The 20,106-nt window shown below is 43.5% G+C and overlaps 1 protein-coding gene and 1 long non-coding RNA gene across 4 annotated transcripts; one reads left to right on the top strand and one right to left on the bottom strand.

Annotated features, from left to right (window-relative positions):
• Positions 1-267: 267 nt before the first annotated feature.
• Positions 268-19,626, bottom strand: crtac1b (cartilage acidic protein 1b). Of its 3 annotated transcripts, XM_076743130.1 has the most exons (15): positions 19,468-19,626; positions 16,106-16,296; positions 14,987-15,183; positions 14,460-14,596; positions 11,069-11,225; positions 8,853-8,987; positions 8,565-8,707; positions 5,416-5,552; positions 4,048-4,130; positions 3,715-3,815; positions 3,448-3,616; positions 2,484-2,629; positions 1,974-2,016; positions 1,735-1,878; positions 268-1,454 (listed from the first exon to the last, which is right to left on the bottom strand). In XM_076743130.1, the coding sequence occupies exons 2-15, from the start codon at positions 16,288-16,290 to the stop codon at positions 1,327-1,329; spliced, it is 1,905 nt and encodes a 634-aa protein (XP_076599245.1). In that variant the 5' UTR covers positions 16,291-16,296; positions 19,468-19,626; the 3' UTR covers positions 268-1,326. The 3 variants fall into 3 exon arrangements, with proteins under 3 accessions (XP_076599245.1, XP_076599244.1, XP_076599246.1); XM_076743129.1 differs by lacking the exon at positions 19,468-19,626 and having other exon boundaries at positions 16,106-16,323; XM_076743131.1 differs by lacking the exons at positions 1,735-1,878; positions 19,468-19,626 and having other exon boundaries at positions 16,106-16,323.
• Positions 7,431-10,267, top strand: LOC143328151 (uncharacterized). Its single transcript, XR_013077791.1, has 3 exons — positions 7,431-7,993; positions 8,592-8,720; positions 8,817-10,267. It is a non-coding gene; the product is annotated as an uncharacterized LOC143328151 (long non-coding RNA).
• Positions 19,627-20,106: the final 480 nt, after the last annotated feature.

Below are 20,106 nucleotides of genomic sequence, written 5' to 3'. Positions count from 1 at the left end.
AAATCATCCATTAAGATATGAAGTTTTAAAAATGAGTATGTTTGCAAAGCGTTCAGTCGGGACCGACGGGCTGGAGTCAGAATGCCACAGACAGCGTAGGGAGCGGCTGAGAGGCTAATGCATCACTGATTTTTTATTTATTTTCAAAATATGATTTGTTGACAATAACAAAAGTCCAGAATATTACCAGCCTTATGCTTTAAGTTTTACATTATGTGGCAAATAATTTTTAAAAATGTGTTAAATAAATGATGGATTCAAGTACACTTTCCAGCTACTGTGCCTCAACTTTAAAATTTGTAGCTTTTTAACAGTGAGGAAATTAAAGCAAATTCATCACATTAAATGAACGGGTGAATTTTTGTTTGAAAAAATCTAAACCTTTTTCATTTTGGCTTCATTTTCTCGTCACCTGCCCATTATTTTATTTAAATGGGGAAATAAGCATTAAAAGCTAATTTAGCGATTAATGTTAGCAGCAACTATTGTAAGCCGATGCTCATTTAAAATGTACAACTTAAAGTTCTACATTAAGTGGAAAATTATTTAAAAATTGCTCAGTCAGTTATGATGGGTTCAAGCAAACCTTCCAGCTACTTAATTGTACTTATTCTTGTGCTCACACACACACACACAGACACACACACACATACATGTGTTTATACTCTCCACTGTGCTGCTGTATTATTCCTCGGAAACAAAATGTAACCTACCATCGGAGACAGATTGTCTGGCATATGTTCTTCTAGCCGAGTGCCTCTTTGGACGCACACACAAACATACGCATAACCTAAAGTTTGGAGACCTGGAGTTCCTCAGTATCCCAGTAAGACCATAATAAGAATGAGAGTGACATCGTAAGGATTAGCATAGCGGCATTGTGGAGATACAGATGGGGCCTCAGCGTGTCTCTAATGAATGTGGTGTGTGGAGCCAGTGGATCGGCCTGCTGTACAGTATGTGCGGTGGTTTATATGCTGCAGCTCCACTTATTGACTTGGCCTCAGTTCAGGTCCCACTAAGATAAGTGCCAGGTGATGACGTGAGGGCTCTGCGGGTGTGACACAGTTAGCTCTGAACCCCGTAGCTCCCAGCGAGCATGCTCCCTGTGTGTTTCTTTATAGTCCAGAGGGGGCCGGGAGCCAAGAGGTGACACATAGCAGCGGTGAGCAGGGGGCAAGACTGTGAATAACTGGTGAAAAAAGATAGCAGAAATCCACAGAGGAGAAGGGGAGTTGATGTTTCAGTGAAAAGTTTGCTCCGAGAGTTTCTGTACATCCCCATTTAGCAGTGGAGAGAGTTATGAAGGGGAGAAGACAGCGACAGTTACAGTAGTCCAGTCTGGAGATGAGTTGAAATGAGTGGTAGCACAGAGGCAAAGGGCAGCCAGAAAGAAAGGCCCGACCACTTGCGTTCCCCAGAAGACCGCGTCCCCCCAAAGTAAGCCACCTGGGCTGCAGAGAGAGAGGCAAAACAGAGGGCAGGGAAAAGTTAGCCAACATCTGCGTCTTTACAGCCGAAAGAGAGCTCATTCACATGGGGGAGTTAGTCATGCAAGACAGCGGGGTGCAGAGAGGGGACACGGCCAGAGGAATGCTAGCACCTCTAAGCCTTTACTCAAAACCAGAGTAATTAAGGCAGCTTAAGGTCTCTCGTTCTCTGGCAGTGCTTCCTTTGTTCTCCTGATCGTGGTAATCCAGCTAAGTCTACCTTGACTCTGCCAGGACCACTCACCCACACAGGCTGACCCATCATCGTTGGGCTCAAAGCCCTGGTTGCATCTCCTCTTGGCGCGGCACTTATAGCTGCCATAGGTGTTGGTGCAGACAGGGCGGTCAGAGGGGCACACAGAGGGGAACTGGGTACACTCATCTTCATCTGAGGGAGGGGGAGGCGAGGGAAGGAAAGACACTTTTTGTCTTAAGAAGGACACGAGTATGGAGCAGATCAACGGATAAAATCTACGAACTTACCTGTGCAACGGCCATTCTCATTCAGGGCAAACCCATGACCACACTGTAAGAAACAAGACTAGTTTTGAATAAAAATCCTTTAAACCCACGATAAAACTACAAAACCTGATTAAATGAGTGGAGAAACGTAACTAATGCAGATGCTTCCACTCAGCGGCATTTTGCCGGCAGGGTTTGGATCCTTAAAAAGGGTTATTGCTACTCATCATGTGTTGAGTTTTCCTTTAATTTGTCACCCACCTGTAGAATTTTTAAGTTCATGTGATGGTGAAGGTTTTCATTTGTAGAGAAATTACATGATCTCAGTGAAAATTTGTATGTAAATTTGTATGCATGGAATTAACCTAGTCCCAATTAAATCCATTTTCTTCCCACTTGTTTGATCTTTTCGCTGGATGGGCCAAAGTAGGAAATTTTAAGATTCTGTGCATCATTTGTAAGCCAGTTCTATAAAAGCTAACAATCTTTTAGATAATAAGAATTTAGGATTAATATGAAGTACTGCTGTACCTCTATTTCCACAGTGGGCGTGACCTCTTCCTCATCTCTTGGGTAGTGGATCTCCAGCACTGAGTTGACGTCTGAAGGTTCCAGGGGTCGGGCCACTGAACGGCCGTCTGGCCAGTACACCTCGACATTGGTGGCCACATCCTTACCTGGTCAGACACACAACGCAGACATAACACACACATATGTTCTTTAGCGATTCTGAAGTGCTCACACAGTTCAGTAGAAGTTTTCTCCTTCCTCTCCTTTGGACAGACAGTGTAGCACTCTCCTCTTTCCATTAACTATTTTAATCAGGCATAGAGAAAGCCCCTCTCCAGAGGGCCTCTGCGGGCCTTAATTAAAGTGGCATTTCTAATGTAAACAGATCTTGAGTTACCTTGCCAGACAGTGATCTGCTCAGCAGGTGTTCTGCCTGAGAGCCAAAGAACGTTTCACCTGTTCTGCTCCCGCATGACGCCCTCTCATTAAGCGGTGGGGAGTGCATCTCACATGTCGACCAGTTTGCAAGTGGAAAGTTTGCTCCCAGAGTGCGTTATGAGTAATCAGGCAGTAAAAGTGGGATGATCTGTGCTTGGACCATGTCCCAGGTACCAGGCCTGGATGACCACCAGCTGACACTCCTATGGGGGCAGAAAGAGCTGGTTCCAGGCTGGCTTCCAGCTGCAGCACCTGTCCCCCATCTCTCTCTGCTTTGTCCACTCAGCTCCCTGCCACAGACAGCTCAGTCTCCCATGAGTGTCTAATCAAGCTGGAGGTAGTAAAACAATGCTTTCAGAGCTTCCACTTTCCCTCTCGCCACCACTCACTTTAAAGCTCATTCTCTCCTTTTTTGTTTGTCAGTCCCTTACCAGGCTGTAGCAAGGAGCTGAAAAGGTTTGTCAATTAATCGATTAATCAATCAACAGAGACACAATCAACAAACAAGTCTTTTCAAAACTTTTCAATACCTGAAATAAAAACTCACCCAGGCCGAAGTGGGCGACAGGCTCCATCTCACACAGGTACCCAGAGCCACCATCGATGATCCGTGTGTGTGGGCCGCTTTTTTTAGTGTAAACCACCACTTTAGCTCCTCTGGCAAAAGCACCAAATTTGGTGCGGGGAATGACTCGCAGCCAGGAGTTAGTGGTGCCCTGAGACACGGGCAGAACCAGAGAAAATGGAGGGTTTGGGTTAAGGTTACACTGTCAAACAGATGTTGAGGCTTTTGAGATGTCTCCAAAACACTCACCTGGTTGACTTTGTAGACGGAGAGCGGCTGTGCTGCACTTTCACCATGAGACACCAGCAGTTCCAGACGCCCGTCACCATCAAAGTCTGTGGCTACAGCACCTGGAGAGCCATCAGAGTAACGATGCGGATAAACACTTCAGGAAACAGCCTGCACATCATTTATTATCCTCGTGCAGGGAGACACGGTCGTAGAACTAATTATGTGGAAGGCCTTTTTCTTTTATGAAGCACATGAGGAAACTCCCTTGTGGAACTTTGGTGCCACCTAATGGTGAGATGCAGGAATAGCAGATACTTGTCATGATTCATGAGTCTGTTCTGCCACACTCACCAGTTCCTCGCCCTTCAGGCTCTGACGCCTCCCCGACGTTCAGCTCCTCTATCTGGGGGTCTCCATGCTCTCTCCTGCTAACTCTGTCAAATCAACATCACAGCAATTACCCATCAAATCACTGTAAAGCATTAATACCAGTGTTGGATAGTAGCTAATTTACCCAAGTACTGTATAATTTTGAGGTACTTGTACTTTACTTGAGTATTTTCATTTTATGCTACTTTATACTTCCACTTCATTTCAGTGAGAAATATTTCACTTTTAAGTCCACTGCATTTATTGGGGAATAATCTGACAAGAATTACTCTGCAGAATAAGACTGAACATTCACAGCAATGATCAGCAAATAGGTAAAATCAGGTCCCCTTGACTAGCTACAGTATTAAAATGGTGATTACATGATATATTGAATTAAAATGACTTAGTTTTCATTTATTTATTAGTGATTTTTCATTTTTGTGGTTTTATCTGTTTGTAATCTTTCTGTAAACATTTATTTATTGGTACCTATAAATTGACTTCACTACATTGCCAGCTGCCATGTGCCTTCAGTCACAAAGTATTTCTATACCCAAGTTTCTTTAAGTTATAATTCCTTTTCATAGCCCACTAATGTGCTGATCCTGCCCGTTAAACCCCCTCAGCTCAGCTAAATATTGATTAGTTGTATTGAATTAATTAGCTTGGGCACAATAGTCTGAACCTTTGTTTTCAGTGCCAGAAAGCAGAGTTAAATAAGCTGATTCATCTTCATACTAGACAATGGCAGAGCCACGGGCTGTGGAGCCGTGACCCCTGTCAGACCCTCATCGTGTCCAGAAAGCCAAATTCTCCTCCAGTGACCTGCTGTGCAGGAATATTCTGATCCAGGAATCTCTGGGGCTTACACTGATTATTGATATTCAGTATGAATTGACCCACCAGCTCATGGCAACATTCACCATGACGTCTGCATCCTGTTCAGAAAAATATGCCAGATCAGATTTTCATTCAGACAGGATGAGTTTATTCTACTATTAAGTCCCAATAATTGATATGTATCGTATACAGAGCTGAGTTCATTAATATTATCTAGAGAGGAAGCCAAACCGTGAGCCAAAAAGAGACCTAAAACTGTCTTAATGAAAGATTCATTCATGTGTGGAGGAGGAGGCGGGATGCCAGACTAGATAAGTATCCTTGGCTGGGAATTTGAAATTCTTCTCAGCTTCCAAGCCCAGTTTTAGAATATTAAATCAAGACACAAGAGCAGTTCATTAAGCTCATCACCAAGCTCCTATTAAAATCTACCATCATACTTGTACAACATGTGTGTGTGTTCATGTACGTGTGTGTGTCTGTCTGTCTGTCTGTCTGGATGAGTACCTAAACAGCCTGTTGGCGGAGGGGCCCCTGTAGGCGATGTTATTGAAGAAGACCTCGAGCTCGTTGTCATTGTCAAAGTCTGCAACAATGACGGTGCGAACCGGGGACGGCATGGAAAACTTCTGGGATGCAATGTCCTGAGAGCAGAGCAGACACATTGATGAAACACACACACACACATACACACACTCACAAATACAAGTTTGTTTGCTTTGTTTTGTTATTTTTCCCATGGGGGGAAATGCTTGAAATGCCTTTTTAGCAGCAGCAGCAGCAGAATATTCAGTAGCAAAGATCACAGAAAAATCATAATTGTGCAATCACAAGTCTAAACAAATTCTGAACACAGACTTTACCTGTGCTGCAGGAGTCTTTACTGGCATGCTCATCACGTATTTGTGCACAGGGACAGTTATGTCACAATCTAATTTAATTATTGCTTGTGTATTTGGGGGATAAGAGCCTCGTTTAGGAATATTTAGTAATACAACCCTGTGTGCTGATGGCAGCATATTCTAAATTCAATTAAATGCAAGTTAGGAAGTTTGCTTTGTCTTAAATGGGAAATATGAGATTGGTTGTTGGTCAGCTCCACAGAGCTGTCAGGAGTTAACTGTCTTGCTCAAGGGCACTACACTGTTGCAGAAAAACTACAGAAAAAGATGCACTGAAGTGAACTCCTCGAGGCGCAGTGTGTAAGAACACCACAGAGACCGTCGTGCTTCTGCAGGTGAAGTCCTCAAAGTAAGGATTCTCACTTGAACCTGTTGTAATCCTATTTGTGTTCAGTCCAACATGTGGGCAGGTGGTGCGAGCTGAGCCAATGGCTGGAGAGACTGTTCCATAACACGAAGGTCACAAGTTCAATCTCAACAACACACAACATCAATAATCCAGTACTGGGTTAGGCACTGATCTGTCATCTCACTGTAAGTCACCCTGGATGAGACTTTCATCTGAAGCCTAAAAATAAGAGCAAAGGCCCATTTCACATCCTCGGGCATCAGAGAACTAGACTGCAGCTTTCCTGCCCCAAAAAAGTCTCCTCAGCAGAGGAGCTTTTGCACGAGAAAGTAACGGATATCTCATCGCTTCGCTGACACGGTGATAAGTCGGGGAAGAGTTATAGAGCAGCCCTTCATTCCCTCCAGTATTTACTCCCTGTTTTAATTATAAGGCTCATAAAGCCGGTCGGGGGGAGGACGAACAGTGACCTTCTGCTTCGCAGGTGAAGGAGAGGGGATGGCCAACTGAGGCCATGAGGGAGGGAGGGACCCTTCTAAATTTACTATATTACTAGGCGGATGAGTAGATGAGCCATAAGGAAAAGGAAAGGCACTATCACCAAAACAAATATATATAGATTTACAGGAAAAGAGGGGGAAAGTTTCAGAAAAAGTAGTGTGATTTTATAATAATAATCTTAACATGAAAGATAATTATTCAGATTTCTTATGACAAGGAATTCATTGTTTTTAACATACAAATACTACATACATTTGTGTATTTTTAGTTGTGTACTTGTGTAATTTTACTACAATGTTTTCTGACAAAAATTCAACCTCCTCATCAGATACATACACATTCATATATACATATATCTGTGTGTGTATTTATATACATGTATATTAATTGCTACCGTGAGTAAAACTTCCAGTTGAGACCTTCTCCTTCTCTTTAAATCCATATTAGATATGTGTGGGGGTGTTTCAGCGTGTGTGTGCATGCTAAACCTATTGCTACGAAAACCTGGGCAATAGATTTTAATTAAAGCACAAACAGGCCTAATCGGCACTTTCCACTGCCCAGGCAAGCTGCTGTTTCAGCCCAATTTAATTAGCGGTTTACTGGAGTGATACAACAGCTTCATTATGCATGCCAAAGGTCAACACGGCTTGTAGGAGTGTCAGCTTGTGTGGAGGAAAGAGGTATAAAATGAGTTGTGGGCTTGTGATTTAACAATCTTTAAAAAAGAAAAAAACATCGGCTGGCTAATTCAATTTGTCTTCTGTGTGTGTGTGTGTGTGTGTGTGTGTGTGTGCGTGCGTGCGTGCGTGCGTGCGTGCGTGCGTGTGTGTGTGTGTGTCACGTTGATGGAATTGTCTCTGGGCTAAGCATCACACATTAACCCCTTCTTTGACCCCTATAAAGATGTCTCCTGTGACGTTTATCTCTTTGGTAAAAGATGCAGCCGCAGGTGCTGACAAATAGATCACCGAGCACGAAACTCCAAGATTTACACGCAGCAGAGCTCGTCCCTGTCTCTGCCGCTCTTAACTGTACTACACAAACACATGCACACTGCTGGCTGTCTCACAGGAGTTGTGTATAGTCGGGGATTCATTAAATCACTGCTGTCCGTCTTTAAATCCCACTCAGTCCCAAAGTGTGCCAGCACTGACAAGTGCTAATTCACTAGCCAACCGTTAGCATCGATAACTGTGATTCACAGAGTTAATGGGTGAGATTTGCTGTCTTTGTGCTGCTCGTTCATTAGTCATTGATTCTGGAGAGAGAAGAAGGAGAAGAAGAGAGAGCCCCGGCCTCGCTCGACAGCCTGCAGTCCACATGTGCCCAGGTATTTTCCAAGACGCAGCTTTTTCTGTGCGTTGTGTCACTGAAAACAGAGCTCTGGGAAAACTCCTTCCAGGGTGAAGATATTCAGAAACTCTGTTTGCAGTGTTGCCGTGTAGATTGGGGAAACAGAGCTTTTGGCCACTGGCTATCCACTGCTTCTTATTTCCTTTGTTTACCGGAGGAGATTTTGTGCAGGATCAGACTTCTAGTTGCAGGTATCCCACTGGTGATAGCTTTTGTCAGGTTTCTGGTTAGCCAACATGGCTGTAAGGTTAGAGCTAGATCGCCATATGACGGTTTGAAATGCTCTTTACAGTGCTTCAGTTGTGTTTTTGTGTGGATGGGATTTTCGTTTGAGAACGAAGGAGGAAAAACACCTTTTTTACAAACACCTGTGTGAACTAAGGCAGAAAACTCTGCACGGTTAGATATCACTAGATGCATATGTATTTTGTAATTTGGGTCATATTTACACTTTCGACGTGTCAGTGTTTATTTAGAGGATCCCGAGGCCTTAAACCCAACATGGATACATTACATTTTTGTGTAATTATTGGCATGTTTGGTCCCACCTTGAACTTCTGCTTGCGGTTATTCAGTTGTATGTACAGACGATGAGGTCCATTCCAGTTCCCGTAGACAATGTCTGTCTTGCCGTCACGGTTGAAGTCTCCCAGAGCGACCCCTCTGCCGTGCTGCATGGGGTCCTCCACACCTGCAGGAGTATGGTAATACCAACCTGTTCTCATTCTCAGGTCGTTAAATACCAAAGTTTTGTAACTGTAATACAATATAATGTGCCTTCTGTTTTGTTTTTGCACCAGATTCACAAGAACTGATCCAGAAACTGTTCCTCTCACCAGCCTGCTGCGCCACATCAGTAAAAGTTCCATCTCCGTTGTTCCTGAACAGGAAATTGGGTCCATACTCATTGTCACAAAACACATCAGACAGACTTTGACTGACAATGGGCCCCACCACGACACCTCGCCCTCCTGCACAGAGACAGAGAGACGACGCTCAGTGGTAAGAGAGAGTTTAGGAAGTGAAAGAACAAAAAGAAGCAGGATAGGTGCAACAAGAGAGAGATCAGCTCCATAACAAAAGTGAATGGCGAGAGATCATTACTGTCTTTCCAGGCCATTTCCTCTAAGCAGGGCAGGTCTTTCTGCTGACACAGACACTGACTCTGATGGGCTTCACACACACAAACATGCACAAGCACAAACAAATATGAAAACACAAACACGCTGAGAATCTTTTGCATTGACTAAAAACAAACAAAAAAAAACCTAACTTTCCCCAGAAAAGATCTTTGTGACCATTCAATACTCTCTCAATATCACCCCAGGATTTTCAATGACATCTATAAAGTGAAGTGTCTCATGTGAGACCAGCGGAGTCTAATTATGGAGTTGAAAGGGCTGTGATTGGCCCTCCACTACGTAGAGTCAGTGCCGTGAGTCAGGACTCGCTCCTGATTTACTGGCCCGCTCCATCAGCCCAGACAAATATCACTCGCCCCCTATGGCCATAAACCACTAATGTCTCTCCAGAGATATGTAACCATTAGATATACAACTTCAATGACTGTCCCTCTGCTCTGATTAACGGCAGTTTGATGACAAAGCCATCTACCGTCCATCATTCACAGCGATTCTGGACCAGCCCACTCTGCCCCCCCAGTGACTTCGATGACATCCTGCATGCAAAAGGACCCACAGATGATGAAGATTGATTCTATTATGCTCAGATCCAAAGTCGTCTCCCACTTCCAAAACTTACTTGGACATCAGCGTCAAGGACTTTTCAGTGGTAACAATAAAGTACCGTGCAGGCAGCATTTTTTACTCACAATGGTATCTATCATCAAAGCAACAGATCACAGTGAAATGGTTCATTTTGGCATTTATTGTCCTCCTCTTCTATACCCAAGGAGATATTTATCATGGGGTTAAATCAAGTGTTGATCCAAGCAAGGGAAGCGGGCTGAGGTGTGGCCATGGATTCCAGTGCTATGTCTGAAGTAAATAATCAATCTCAGTTTCAAAAGCATTTAGATATCACATTTGGTCAAAGTAAATCCTTTGCTCAGCTCACTTCAGATCTTTATGTTGCCACAAATGCGGGAGATTTTACAGTGAGACATCTTAAAAAAATAATAAAAACACATTAAAATTTAAGACATTAGGAGACATTAAAATGAAGACAATTACACAATTAAAACAGAACAAATGGCCAATGAGATTAAAAAAAAAAAAAACTGCAGCAAGTAAGTGCTCAGCTTTGTAGGAACTGATTTATGGAATAAATTAAATTACTGCACATGGAATAAATGAAAATTTGATCCTGTTGTAACAGGAGTCTGAATCATCTTTAAAGAGAGGATAATGTAGAATTGCTAAGATGGATTCTGGGTGATTTGCCAACTAAAAATGTCTGACAATGTTGCCATGCTTCCTGTTTTGAGCTCTTAAATCCCTTTACAAACCAATCAGTCGGAGGGTCAGGAGTGATTCCATGACCTGTCTGTAAAATAACACCAGCAACCAGCAGCAGAAAATGCAGTCTTTGTTCCCTCTCTGGTGTCTGACCGAGCTGGTTGCACATAAAATACAAAGCGCTGTAGCAGCGTGCACATACTTACATTCACAGCTTCAGAAGTCTGAGGGAATCACAGCAGGCTGTGATAGATGCCATTTCTGGGCCGTTGAGCTGGTCTGATGTATGTGTGTGTCGTCCTTCGCTTCCCTGTGACTTTGACTGGAGTAAACAGCTGACGGGGCCAAAAGAGCCCACAAACTCTTCTCCCTCGCTCTCTCCTGTCCCCTCTTTCTTCCCTCACACTTACACTTGTCATGTTCTCTTTCTTTCTCTGGCCTGGCACCCCTCCAACTCTCCCTTTCTCACCTTCCATCTGTACTGAAGTCCTATATTTCAGACTCTATGGGTACAAGCAACAAGCACATGCTCCTCTGCAGACGTCCGTGTAAATCAGACTGAAGGTCCTGTGGTGCTGAATGATCTTAAAGCCTGCATGTACGTCACACACACAGAGTCATTTTTTCATTCCTACCGGTGAACTTGTTGACTCCGGCCTGCTCTGCCACGTTGGAGAGGGCGATGACACCCTGTGAAAGGTCACTCGCTACCTCATCCATTTCTATGAGAGCGTGAGGACCCACGTTGCCACTGGCGTAGTTCGCTATGTAGATGGCATAACGGCCTGTTCCCTGGGAAAAAAACAAATGTGGTTTGCATTTATTAATATATATATTAATATACTGTACTTATATATTTAATATACTTAGCATGAGATACCATGGGCTGACTTGTAGCTGGATGGGAGATGATGAATCATTTGATGATTCAGCTGAACCTTTAAACAGTCAGTTCACTCGATTTACTAAAAATGAATGGAATTTAATTTGTGGTGCTCACAGCATTTACAAATAATATTTTACCACAATAACACCAACACCACCGACAAAACATTATTCATCTCCTTTGTATATGAGGCAGAAATCTTAGAGACGAGTGACAAAAAAAAAAAGAGTGTAATATGCAAATCTTTAAAAACTGGTAATGAATATATTCCTCCATTTAAACCTGCAATAACTGGGTTTCTTTTTTTGGCCACTTGGGGGCAGCGGAAATATAAGTTAATATGACAGATGTGCCAGCAAACAGCTGCTTATTTACACATGCAGCAGTTAACAAGCAACCACAATAAGTGGCTTAAACTGGCATTCTTTCTAATGGCCAGCAGGGGGCAACTCCGCTGGTTGCCAGAATAAGTCTAATTGTATGTAAGCTTATGAGAAAATGACTCTACTTCTCACTTGATTTATTTCCTCAGTAAACATTTTCTGAATGAGTTGATTGTCTCAATCACTAGTCTTCATTCTTCTTTAACACAGCATGATGTTCATTTTGGAAATGATTTTAGATTAAAATAGACCATAAAGCAGGGTATGCTTTAGGGCGTCGCTAACCTCTGATTGACAGGTCGCCAACGTGGCGTGTTCTCAGATTCTCAGTCAGATCCAATCAGGATAGAGATGTAGCAATGCATATCTTCCTCAGCTTCACTATCTTATCCAAATATGGTCACCTCTGAATTCAAAAAACCAAGATGGCGACGGTCATAATGCCAAACAGTCCACAAACCAATGGGTGACATCCCAGTGGGTCTGTCCACTATTTATTATACAATCTATGGGAGCAACATTATCATTCATTTGGTATGATATTAACCCACTTTTAGCTCTGTTTTTGGTCTCTACCAACTCCTGAGGGAAATCTTTGGCTCTTTAGCTGCTAAATGCTCCACTTTGTTCACCTGCTGGTCTCTAACTGTGTCTGTCTGCTGTTTGGTGCTGAACAGGTCATGCTGATGAGTTTTTAGAGCTTTTTAGCTGATAACAGCTGCCTGCTGCTGCCAAAAACAATACCATGAGAGCAGTGAGAATGAATCAAAACTGTAAAGTTGTGGCTGGACAGCTAAACAATGACCTGGAAGTCACTATAAAGCTGCATGAAGTCGAGGGGAGCTGCAGATTCATGTGATCATTCTCATGAGTGAGTGACCTCTTTTATATATTGCTATTCTAAAACATGAGAATAGTTTATAACCATCGTTTTTTATTCTTTTGTTCTCTTTGTGAATATTGTGCACAGTTTCACCTCCTCCCAATCCAACCTTTTCTTTCCCCTTTATCTCCCTCTACCCTGTTTCCTACCCTTTACCCCCTTTTCCTCAGCCTCTCTCCCTACTCCTTCCTCTGCCTCCCTTTGGAGATTAATTTCACACTCCATTATCAGTCAGAGTCCCTGCAGACACAAACTCACAGACGGAACCACACTAATAGACTACACACTCGATTCCAATGAGCTTTCCCACCAGGCCTTACATATTTCAATCAATACAAACACATGCACACATGCAAACGCACACACATACCCACCATTTCACCATTTGTGATATCTTTACTGTTATCACAGGACAAGAAAATTAAATGAGTCTAGTTGATGTAAATGTCATAAGGTGTCACATTATGGCCTGCTGAGGTGGGAGGAGTGGTTTGCTCCTACACACACAAACACACACACACACACACACACACACACACACACACACACACACACACACAGAGGCAAAATGAGAATGAACTACAATGAAAGACCTGAAGGCCACTGGCAGTTACTTAACAAACTTAAAAGTCAATGATTTTTCAATAAGTCTTCACCCAAGGCTAATTTCTGTCACTGGGATTGGCAGTGTGAATAGTGTGACATGCATGCCTGCAAAGTGCATGCTGGTGCAGGGCTACGTGACTGCGTGCCCTTTACATCAGTCTTTACTTCCTATCACCGAAAAGCCTGAATAATCTAATTTTGTTTTCAAAAGAAATATACATCGTGCGTTTTATCAACCATATTTCAATTATTCTGGCTTTTAAAATCCACTTTTTTTCAGAAGCTCCATCCTGCCTCACAGCCAAAAGCCAATCCATCAGTTCAGTGCGAGACCCCTCAATATGTCAACTTCATCAGTTTGTATAAGACTAATGATGGGACGTCGCTTTCAAGGAGACTGGGAGGGATGAAACAGCTGGATGAATAATTATCCCTCTTTTTTACTGACTGATAACACTTTATTTATGAGCAAAGCAGAACACAATAGCTAGCTATCCAACTATGCAACATGCGTTGATTTTGGCCTATGTAACCTTCTGTTCTAATAAAACTTGCTCAGCAATAGGAAAATGTTTTCTCTCTCTCTGTCAGTCTTCTGGAACGAGCATGGAAGAGCACACATCAGGGTTTTGGCTTCCTCTAAAAGCATTATGCCATTAAAGGCAGATATCTTTCCAATCGGTTTGGCAGCTGCACAACCTATCAGTGCTCAGTGAGATGGGACTGTGGTTAAAAAAATCTATTGTAATCCCTACTGTCCTCTTCCCACTATTACTTTCTTTATCCCGTCCCCTGATTGCAAGTGAGAACTGTACGCGTGTGTGCGAGATAAGAGACAAAGAAACAGTGTGAGCGTGTCAGTCAGAGAGAGGAAAAACAGGGAGTAAAGGAGGTGGAAAGAAGAAGAAAACAATAGGAAAGGGACTGAGAGGAAGAGAGAAAATGCTACGGTAGAAAGCCGTAGTGTGCAGTCATCACTCCTCCCCTCGTACGATGTTCTATAAAACAAACGAGCCCTGGCTTCTGTAATTACACTGGTGCGATGGACAGAAGAGAGAAAATGGCACACCATTCCCCCAAATGAACTGTCATAGCACATGGTGAGAAGGGCGGCGTAGGCAGGGCATGAGTTATCACTGGTAAACAAACAGAAGCACCCATGCATGTACGCAGAAGACACTCTGGGGAGTTTATGTGTGTGTCTGTGTGTGTGGTGTGGATCTGCATATACTCTAGTCTCTGCGTGTGTTCGTGTGTACGTGTAGTACCTTTCTGTCCACACAGGCCACTGAGCGCCCGGCCATACGGTTGGCTACATCTCTGTGTTCGTTAATGTCATCGTTCAGCAGATCTTCAAAGCGTCCATTACGGAACTTAAACAGCTTGTCAGAATATGTTGCCCGACCTTGATGTGGAGAGATGCAGAGTTCAGGAGAGGCAAAGATTGTGTGGAGAGTAAAGAGGTGTTACGCAACACAAGAACCGTGGGTGATTGGAAGCAGAGCAGCAGTTTGTAGTGGCTGCGAGTGACCTCTAACATTTTTAGAAAAATGATAGAGGTGAGGTGTTGTAGTTTTGGCAGTGCACGCTCTGTAGCTCTCGGATTGATTAATAGCAGCACAAAGCTTATCTGTTATCTGATGAGGACTCAGATGAGATAAGCTTAATATCTGCATACTGATTCTCCTGCTTTGTCTCTGTGCGAGACAGGAGGGACAAAAGAGTGTGTGCACAAATGCATTTGTCAAGTATTCTTATGACAGCGTATATATGTGTGTAAAAGAATGTACTGTACCCGAGAAGGCGTTATTGGTGTTTAGGACATAAATCTCCTCCCGACCGTCTCCATCGATGTCACACGCTGTCACCCCGATGGCGTTGCCTTGACGGTCTCTCAGGGCGTAGAACGGGGAGCTTCGGTTGTCAACAGCGATGTTGACGAGCCTTTTCTTCTCCTTGTCGTACTTTAGCACCAGGTTTGGGCCGTTGTAGCTGTCGACAGGCACCAATGGAAAGCTGTTACATCTTCATTACATAAGACTGTCAGCAGGAATCTAAATCACAGAGTGCCACTTTTATGCTCTACAATCCAAGAGAACAAAGTCAGGTTTTTATAATTGGCGTAGCTGTAACTCACTACAAATTCTATATTATCTTCAGGGTACAAATTAAATCCATCATCCTGATTTTTTGCAATGTGGGTGAAGCAACAGCTTGCAGTCAAAACCCATTTTTGTCAAAACATTAAAGTTCCACACGCGTACAAAAGCTTTGAGTGACACCAAAAAGAGGCCTCAAGGAGGGTGAAAATCTGATCTGTCAACACTCTCCTCTGTCCTGACGGTTAACACAGTCTGAAGCGAAGGAGCATCACTGTTAACTAAAACACTGCATCCTAACATTCCTCTCATCTCCACTGAAGTTGTGATGCCCCCCTGTCCAGGATAACTACTGAACATGATATCTAGGCTAAATGACGTTTATTAAGCGGGGTCATTGTGGTCCCTCTATATTCTGTTAAGCACTGGGAAATTCATTACTGCTTCACTGGATATAGGCAGGCTTGCCAAACTGTTCCCATCATAGGCGCACTATCCAATCACATCCATTTTCATCAGCTGAGTGAGCCTCAGGGCGCACTTACTGTCTCTGGTCTTTTAGTCTTTCGCCTTTGTCTCCAACCTTTAGCTTGGTAAATGACAGTGCACTTTTATTTTAGCCGCCGATTTAGAGTGAGATATTACTCGGCGGTTAATTAATTGCTCTAATTGTCCGTGATGAAAAAAAAATTAGTGTGCTTGTAACACTGTGAAAAGAGCAAGGGGACATAAGGGCTTTAGGATTCACAGGGCTTGAATTAAAGTAACTTTGAGAAACAAAACTGTTTTACACGACCATCCTCTCCCTTTCTCACCCTGCTACAAACATCTCCAGGTCTCCGTCCCCGTCCACGTCAGTGACGGCCACGCCATAGTTGAGCTGGGTGGGGTTGTTGTCATAGTCGGGAGGAAGGACGGTCTTGGTTATGGCTGAGAACATGGGCTCCGATCGCTGAGCCGAGGAGAGGGCAGGCAGGAACAAAACCAGCCGCAACAACATCCTCACCTGAAGGGAAAAACACACCATTTGCAACAGCCTGAGTATGAAGTAAGCTACCGTCATGTTGTTCATTGTTTCACAGCCTCAAAAACCTCCCATAGTTTCTCTTTTTCAAATGAATTCCCCACAGATTTCATATGTGCAGCAATAATGTAAGTTTGGACTGAAAAATAGAACAATGCAGCCCAGAACATCAACACTCTTCGACTGGACTGCAGCAAGCGTTGGTCCAGGCCGCCGAGGCAAACGAGAATGAAATAAAAACTAAGTCATACACTTGCAGACTGCAACACATGCCGTTGTTGCTAATTCTCCACATCCATCGTGAGGCAAACATCAGCAGATCGTTGGCAGAATGTTCTGCTATACTCAGACATAAAGATGAAGATATACCACCACAATCAGCGGCGTTCTGCAGGGTTAGATCTGAACAACCCATCACAGGCAGACAGGCTGAGGAAATACAGGACAGAAAATCCATACGTGGAGCAGGGCATTAGCCAGAGGCCAAGTGAGCACAGAGGAAACCAATATGACCTGAGGCGCTGTTTCCTCAGAGACGGTGACCAACTCTAAGCTGGGAGAGCTTTTCTTTTAGGGATAAAAGGGCTGCGATGTGTTCTTTTAGTGCTCAGTCGATAAAAGGTGAACGAGGAGGAATTGATTCAATCAAATTGTCAAGTGCAGGCAGGTAGAGGTGTGGTTCCTGATGCTCAGCCTGAAAAGAGGGAAGAGAAACATGACTGTGGGGAGAAGGGAAGGTCACCTCCTTAAGACTAAAGCAAAAAGCTCATCAGCAGCAGCACTGCAAAACTTAACACACACACAATACACACACACACGCTAAATGGCGTTTGCAAGCTGACAACTTGATTTGCTCTCCCTGTGGATTTATGAACGCAGCCTTCGTCATAGTGCTCATTGCACCTGTAATGCCGCTGAGCCGTTCCCATCCCTGCTTCCACACCGCTGCAGATTCTCCCTTTCTGCTGCGAGTGTCCAGGTGATGTATGGCTCTTTAACATCTCCTTCAACAATTCAATTTGAGATAAAACCGCATTGCTGTTTGAGTAATACTCTCGAAAGAACGTCGTCAGGGAGAGGAAGCACCTCCGCTGACACCTGCAAAAATATGGCCAGCTAATGCTAGCTCTCCTGGCAGGCAGCGGGCTGATAACGCTGGCTGGTGGCAATGTAGACTGTGGCTGTTTGCAAGAAGGGTTAATTAACAACACTGGGAGCTCAAGATGAGGGAGTTTCTCCCCATTAGCACAGGATGTAATGACAAATGAGCTGAGAGGTTCCAGACTACACAAGGCAGCTTCACGGACTTGCTCGTATAGTGCATGTTAGATAGGGGCAGTGAGGTATAAATTAAAAGGAGGAGGATAAGGAAACTTGAAAAGTGAAAAGAGGAGTGTGTTGGAAAAGGTGACGCTCTTTGTGGGATATATTTTTATGTGAACATGCACTTGGAGCATCCTTTTAAAATAGACTATTAGGGGACAAAACACCTACTTTTAGATGATATAGTTTCTGCTACAAACTCACAGCTGCACAGTTGAACTTTAACATCCACACAAATGATAAAATATAAGACGGGTTTTATTTCTATTATACTGCACCAGAGCAGTAGACATATTTCAGTTCATCACCAGTCTGAAAACAGAGAAAAAGCAAAGTCTTCCCAATAATCGAGCCATAATAAGTGGTAATGAGATAGAAGCGGGACGTCGAGAAAGGACAGATGAGTACTTGGAGATGTTGGGTCCCGGCCTGATAAAATGGTGGGGTACCACGTTACCCAGTCAAGGACATACAGCCACTTTGCCCCACGTTCACTGCAGTAACAGCCCCCTCCCCCCCCTTCATTTGCCAAGTAAAGTTGCAATGTGACTTTTCCACAAGCAACAATTCACAAAACAATTGATGCGCTCACTGGGGTCTATGTAACGTCTGCAGGGTCAACAACAAGCCATTGTGCAATAAGAATATGAAGCATCAAATGAAGTCATTTGTACTAAAACAGTCAAAGACCATGAAATAGCCCCGGAAAAAAAACAAAACTGTTGTTTGAAGCAGAGAAATGTTTTCAATGTGGTTATTTATGTTGGCATTAAGAGGCCATTACCACAGCGTGCAACATCAGCATGTGCCTTCTGGAGCGTTCAAGCCCAGCTCTGATCCTGATAACACTGCGACAAAGAGCCAGCAACATCTTCAGTTTCAAACACACACTTCCAGAAGCTCTTCACTGTGAAGGACACCCTCACTGCAGAACACACACACACATACACACACACACACACACACACACACACACACACACACACACACAGACAAAAGTGCTGTGCCAGTGAATTACACTTAGCAGTCACTCTGAACAATCAACAATTGCCATTAATGTTAAGCTCCAGTTCATCCATCATTTACCACAGTGAACATGAGACAATAAAACATTCATTCCAGCAGAGACACACAGTGCAACAGCGCATTATAACGCCTCATCTGCTTCACAGCAAAACACTTTATCAATAGATTAAAACATTTGACATGGCAGGAACAAAACCTCAGGATGAAAACAGTGATGGCAGTTTTTATAGAAAGTTACACTCTTGAATTTATAATGCATGAAACTGCAAACTTTCAGATTTATGATCATGTGTAGTGATAGTATAAATCTATAGTCTGCTATATTTTTCATGCAAGTTTGATAAAATGCACAACTTTAAATGATTAGAAAAGCGTAAAATATTTAAAAACAAAAAATGATGAATGAAGAAATGTGCAACCAAGACAAAAATCTCTTTGAATCAGGGATAGTTGCTACAATGAAGAGTCTGCACAGGAGAAAGCTGCGGTCTGTTCTCTCTGCTCATCGGCAGGTTGTTTTTTCCTTTTCTTTTCCCTTTTAATCCACTTTGTGTGAAGCAGCACTTAATCCGTGGCGTTACTTTAGCTGATGATCAAACAGCATCACGAGCTATCTGCCTGACAACTGATAAAACAAGCGTCTGACTCGGAACTTATGATTTGCTCTGACAAGAAAGTTGCGTTCAAACCAGGACGGAGATCAACTTTTTCTATCGGCAGCGGATCCCAGCGGAGCGCTTTTACGGTCATCCTGAACGCGGGGGAAGGCAGCAGCTTCAGCAGCAAGCAAACTCAGGTACTCACAGATGCAGAGACGCTCGGGAACTCCCGACAAAATCCTCCAGCGATTGACAGCGAGGAGAGAGAGAGGAAAAGAGAGGGACTGTCGGCTAATTGTGCTGCGGATGCCGCAGTTATCTCAAGGGTTTTTTCCCACTTATCCCCTTTACACAACTTCCAAAAGATTTGCTTTATGAAATGACTTGTGTGGCATTTGAGCCAATCGCCGGACAGCTCGCGAGATGTTTAAACACGTAACCAATAACAGGGCTGGGAACCGGTGGGTGGGCGTGTCCCCAGGTGTTCATTATGGCACGGCAGTGGGGCGCAGCTGGGATGGGGATGCGGAGCTGGTCCAGCTGGGATGCTGACTCTTGCCCCATCCACGTGCGATCAAATATTTTATTTTGTCCTCACTTTTTCTTTCCTTTCGTCTTTTTTTTTAAAAAAATAAACAATAAGGAATAATAAGTGCCGTGAATAAAAGTAGCTCCAGTAATAGATGTGAGAAATAATGTATTTCTACAATTTTAGACTTAAATTATTTCGGAGCTTCTCACCATGAGCTCAGGTCAAAACTCATCTGAGGTTTTCTGAGCAAAAATCTGGACGCTTGTGCTGTTGTGCGGTCTAATCCCCCAAAAGTCAAAATGTCAAATTTAT

This window comes from Chaetodon auriga, chromosome 11, assembly GCF_051107435.1.
Source record: "Chaetodon auriga isolate fChaAug3 chromosome 11, fChaAug3.hap1, whole genome shotgun sequence".
Classification (NCBI taxonomy): Eukaryota; Metazoa; Chordata; class Actinopteri; order Chaetodontiformes; family Chaetodontidae; genus Chaetodon; species Chaetodon auriga.
The sequence above is the reverse complement of the archived record's forward strand: the minus strand, read 5'-3'. Positions and strand labels throughout refer to the sequence as shown.

Excerpts from the sequence above, each read along its gene's own strand:
- crtac1b (XM_076743129.1), bottom strand. The coding sequence starts at position 16,317 with ATGGTGTGTTTTTCCCTTCAGGTGAGGATGTTGTTGCGGCTGGTTTTG. Across the intron at positions 11,226-14,459 it reads TGGCCTGTGTGGACAGAAAG|GGAACAGGCCGTTATGCCAT; the intron begins GTACTACACGTA and ends TTTTTTTCCCAG. Across the intron at positions 3,816-4,047 it reads GCCTGAAGGGCGAGGAACTG|GTGCTGTAGCCACAGACTTT; the intron begins GTGAGTGTGGCA and ends ATGGCTCTCCAG.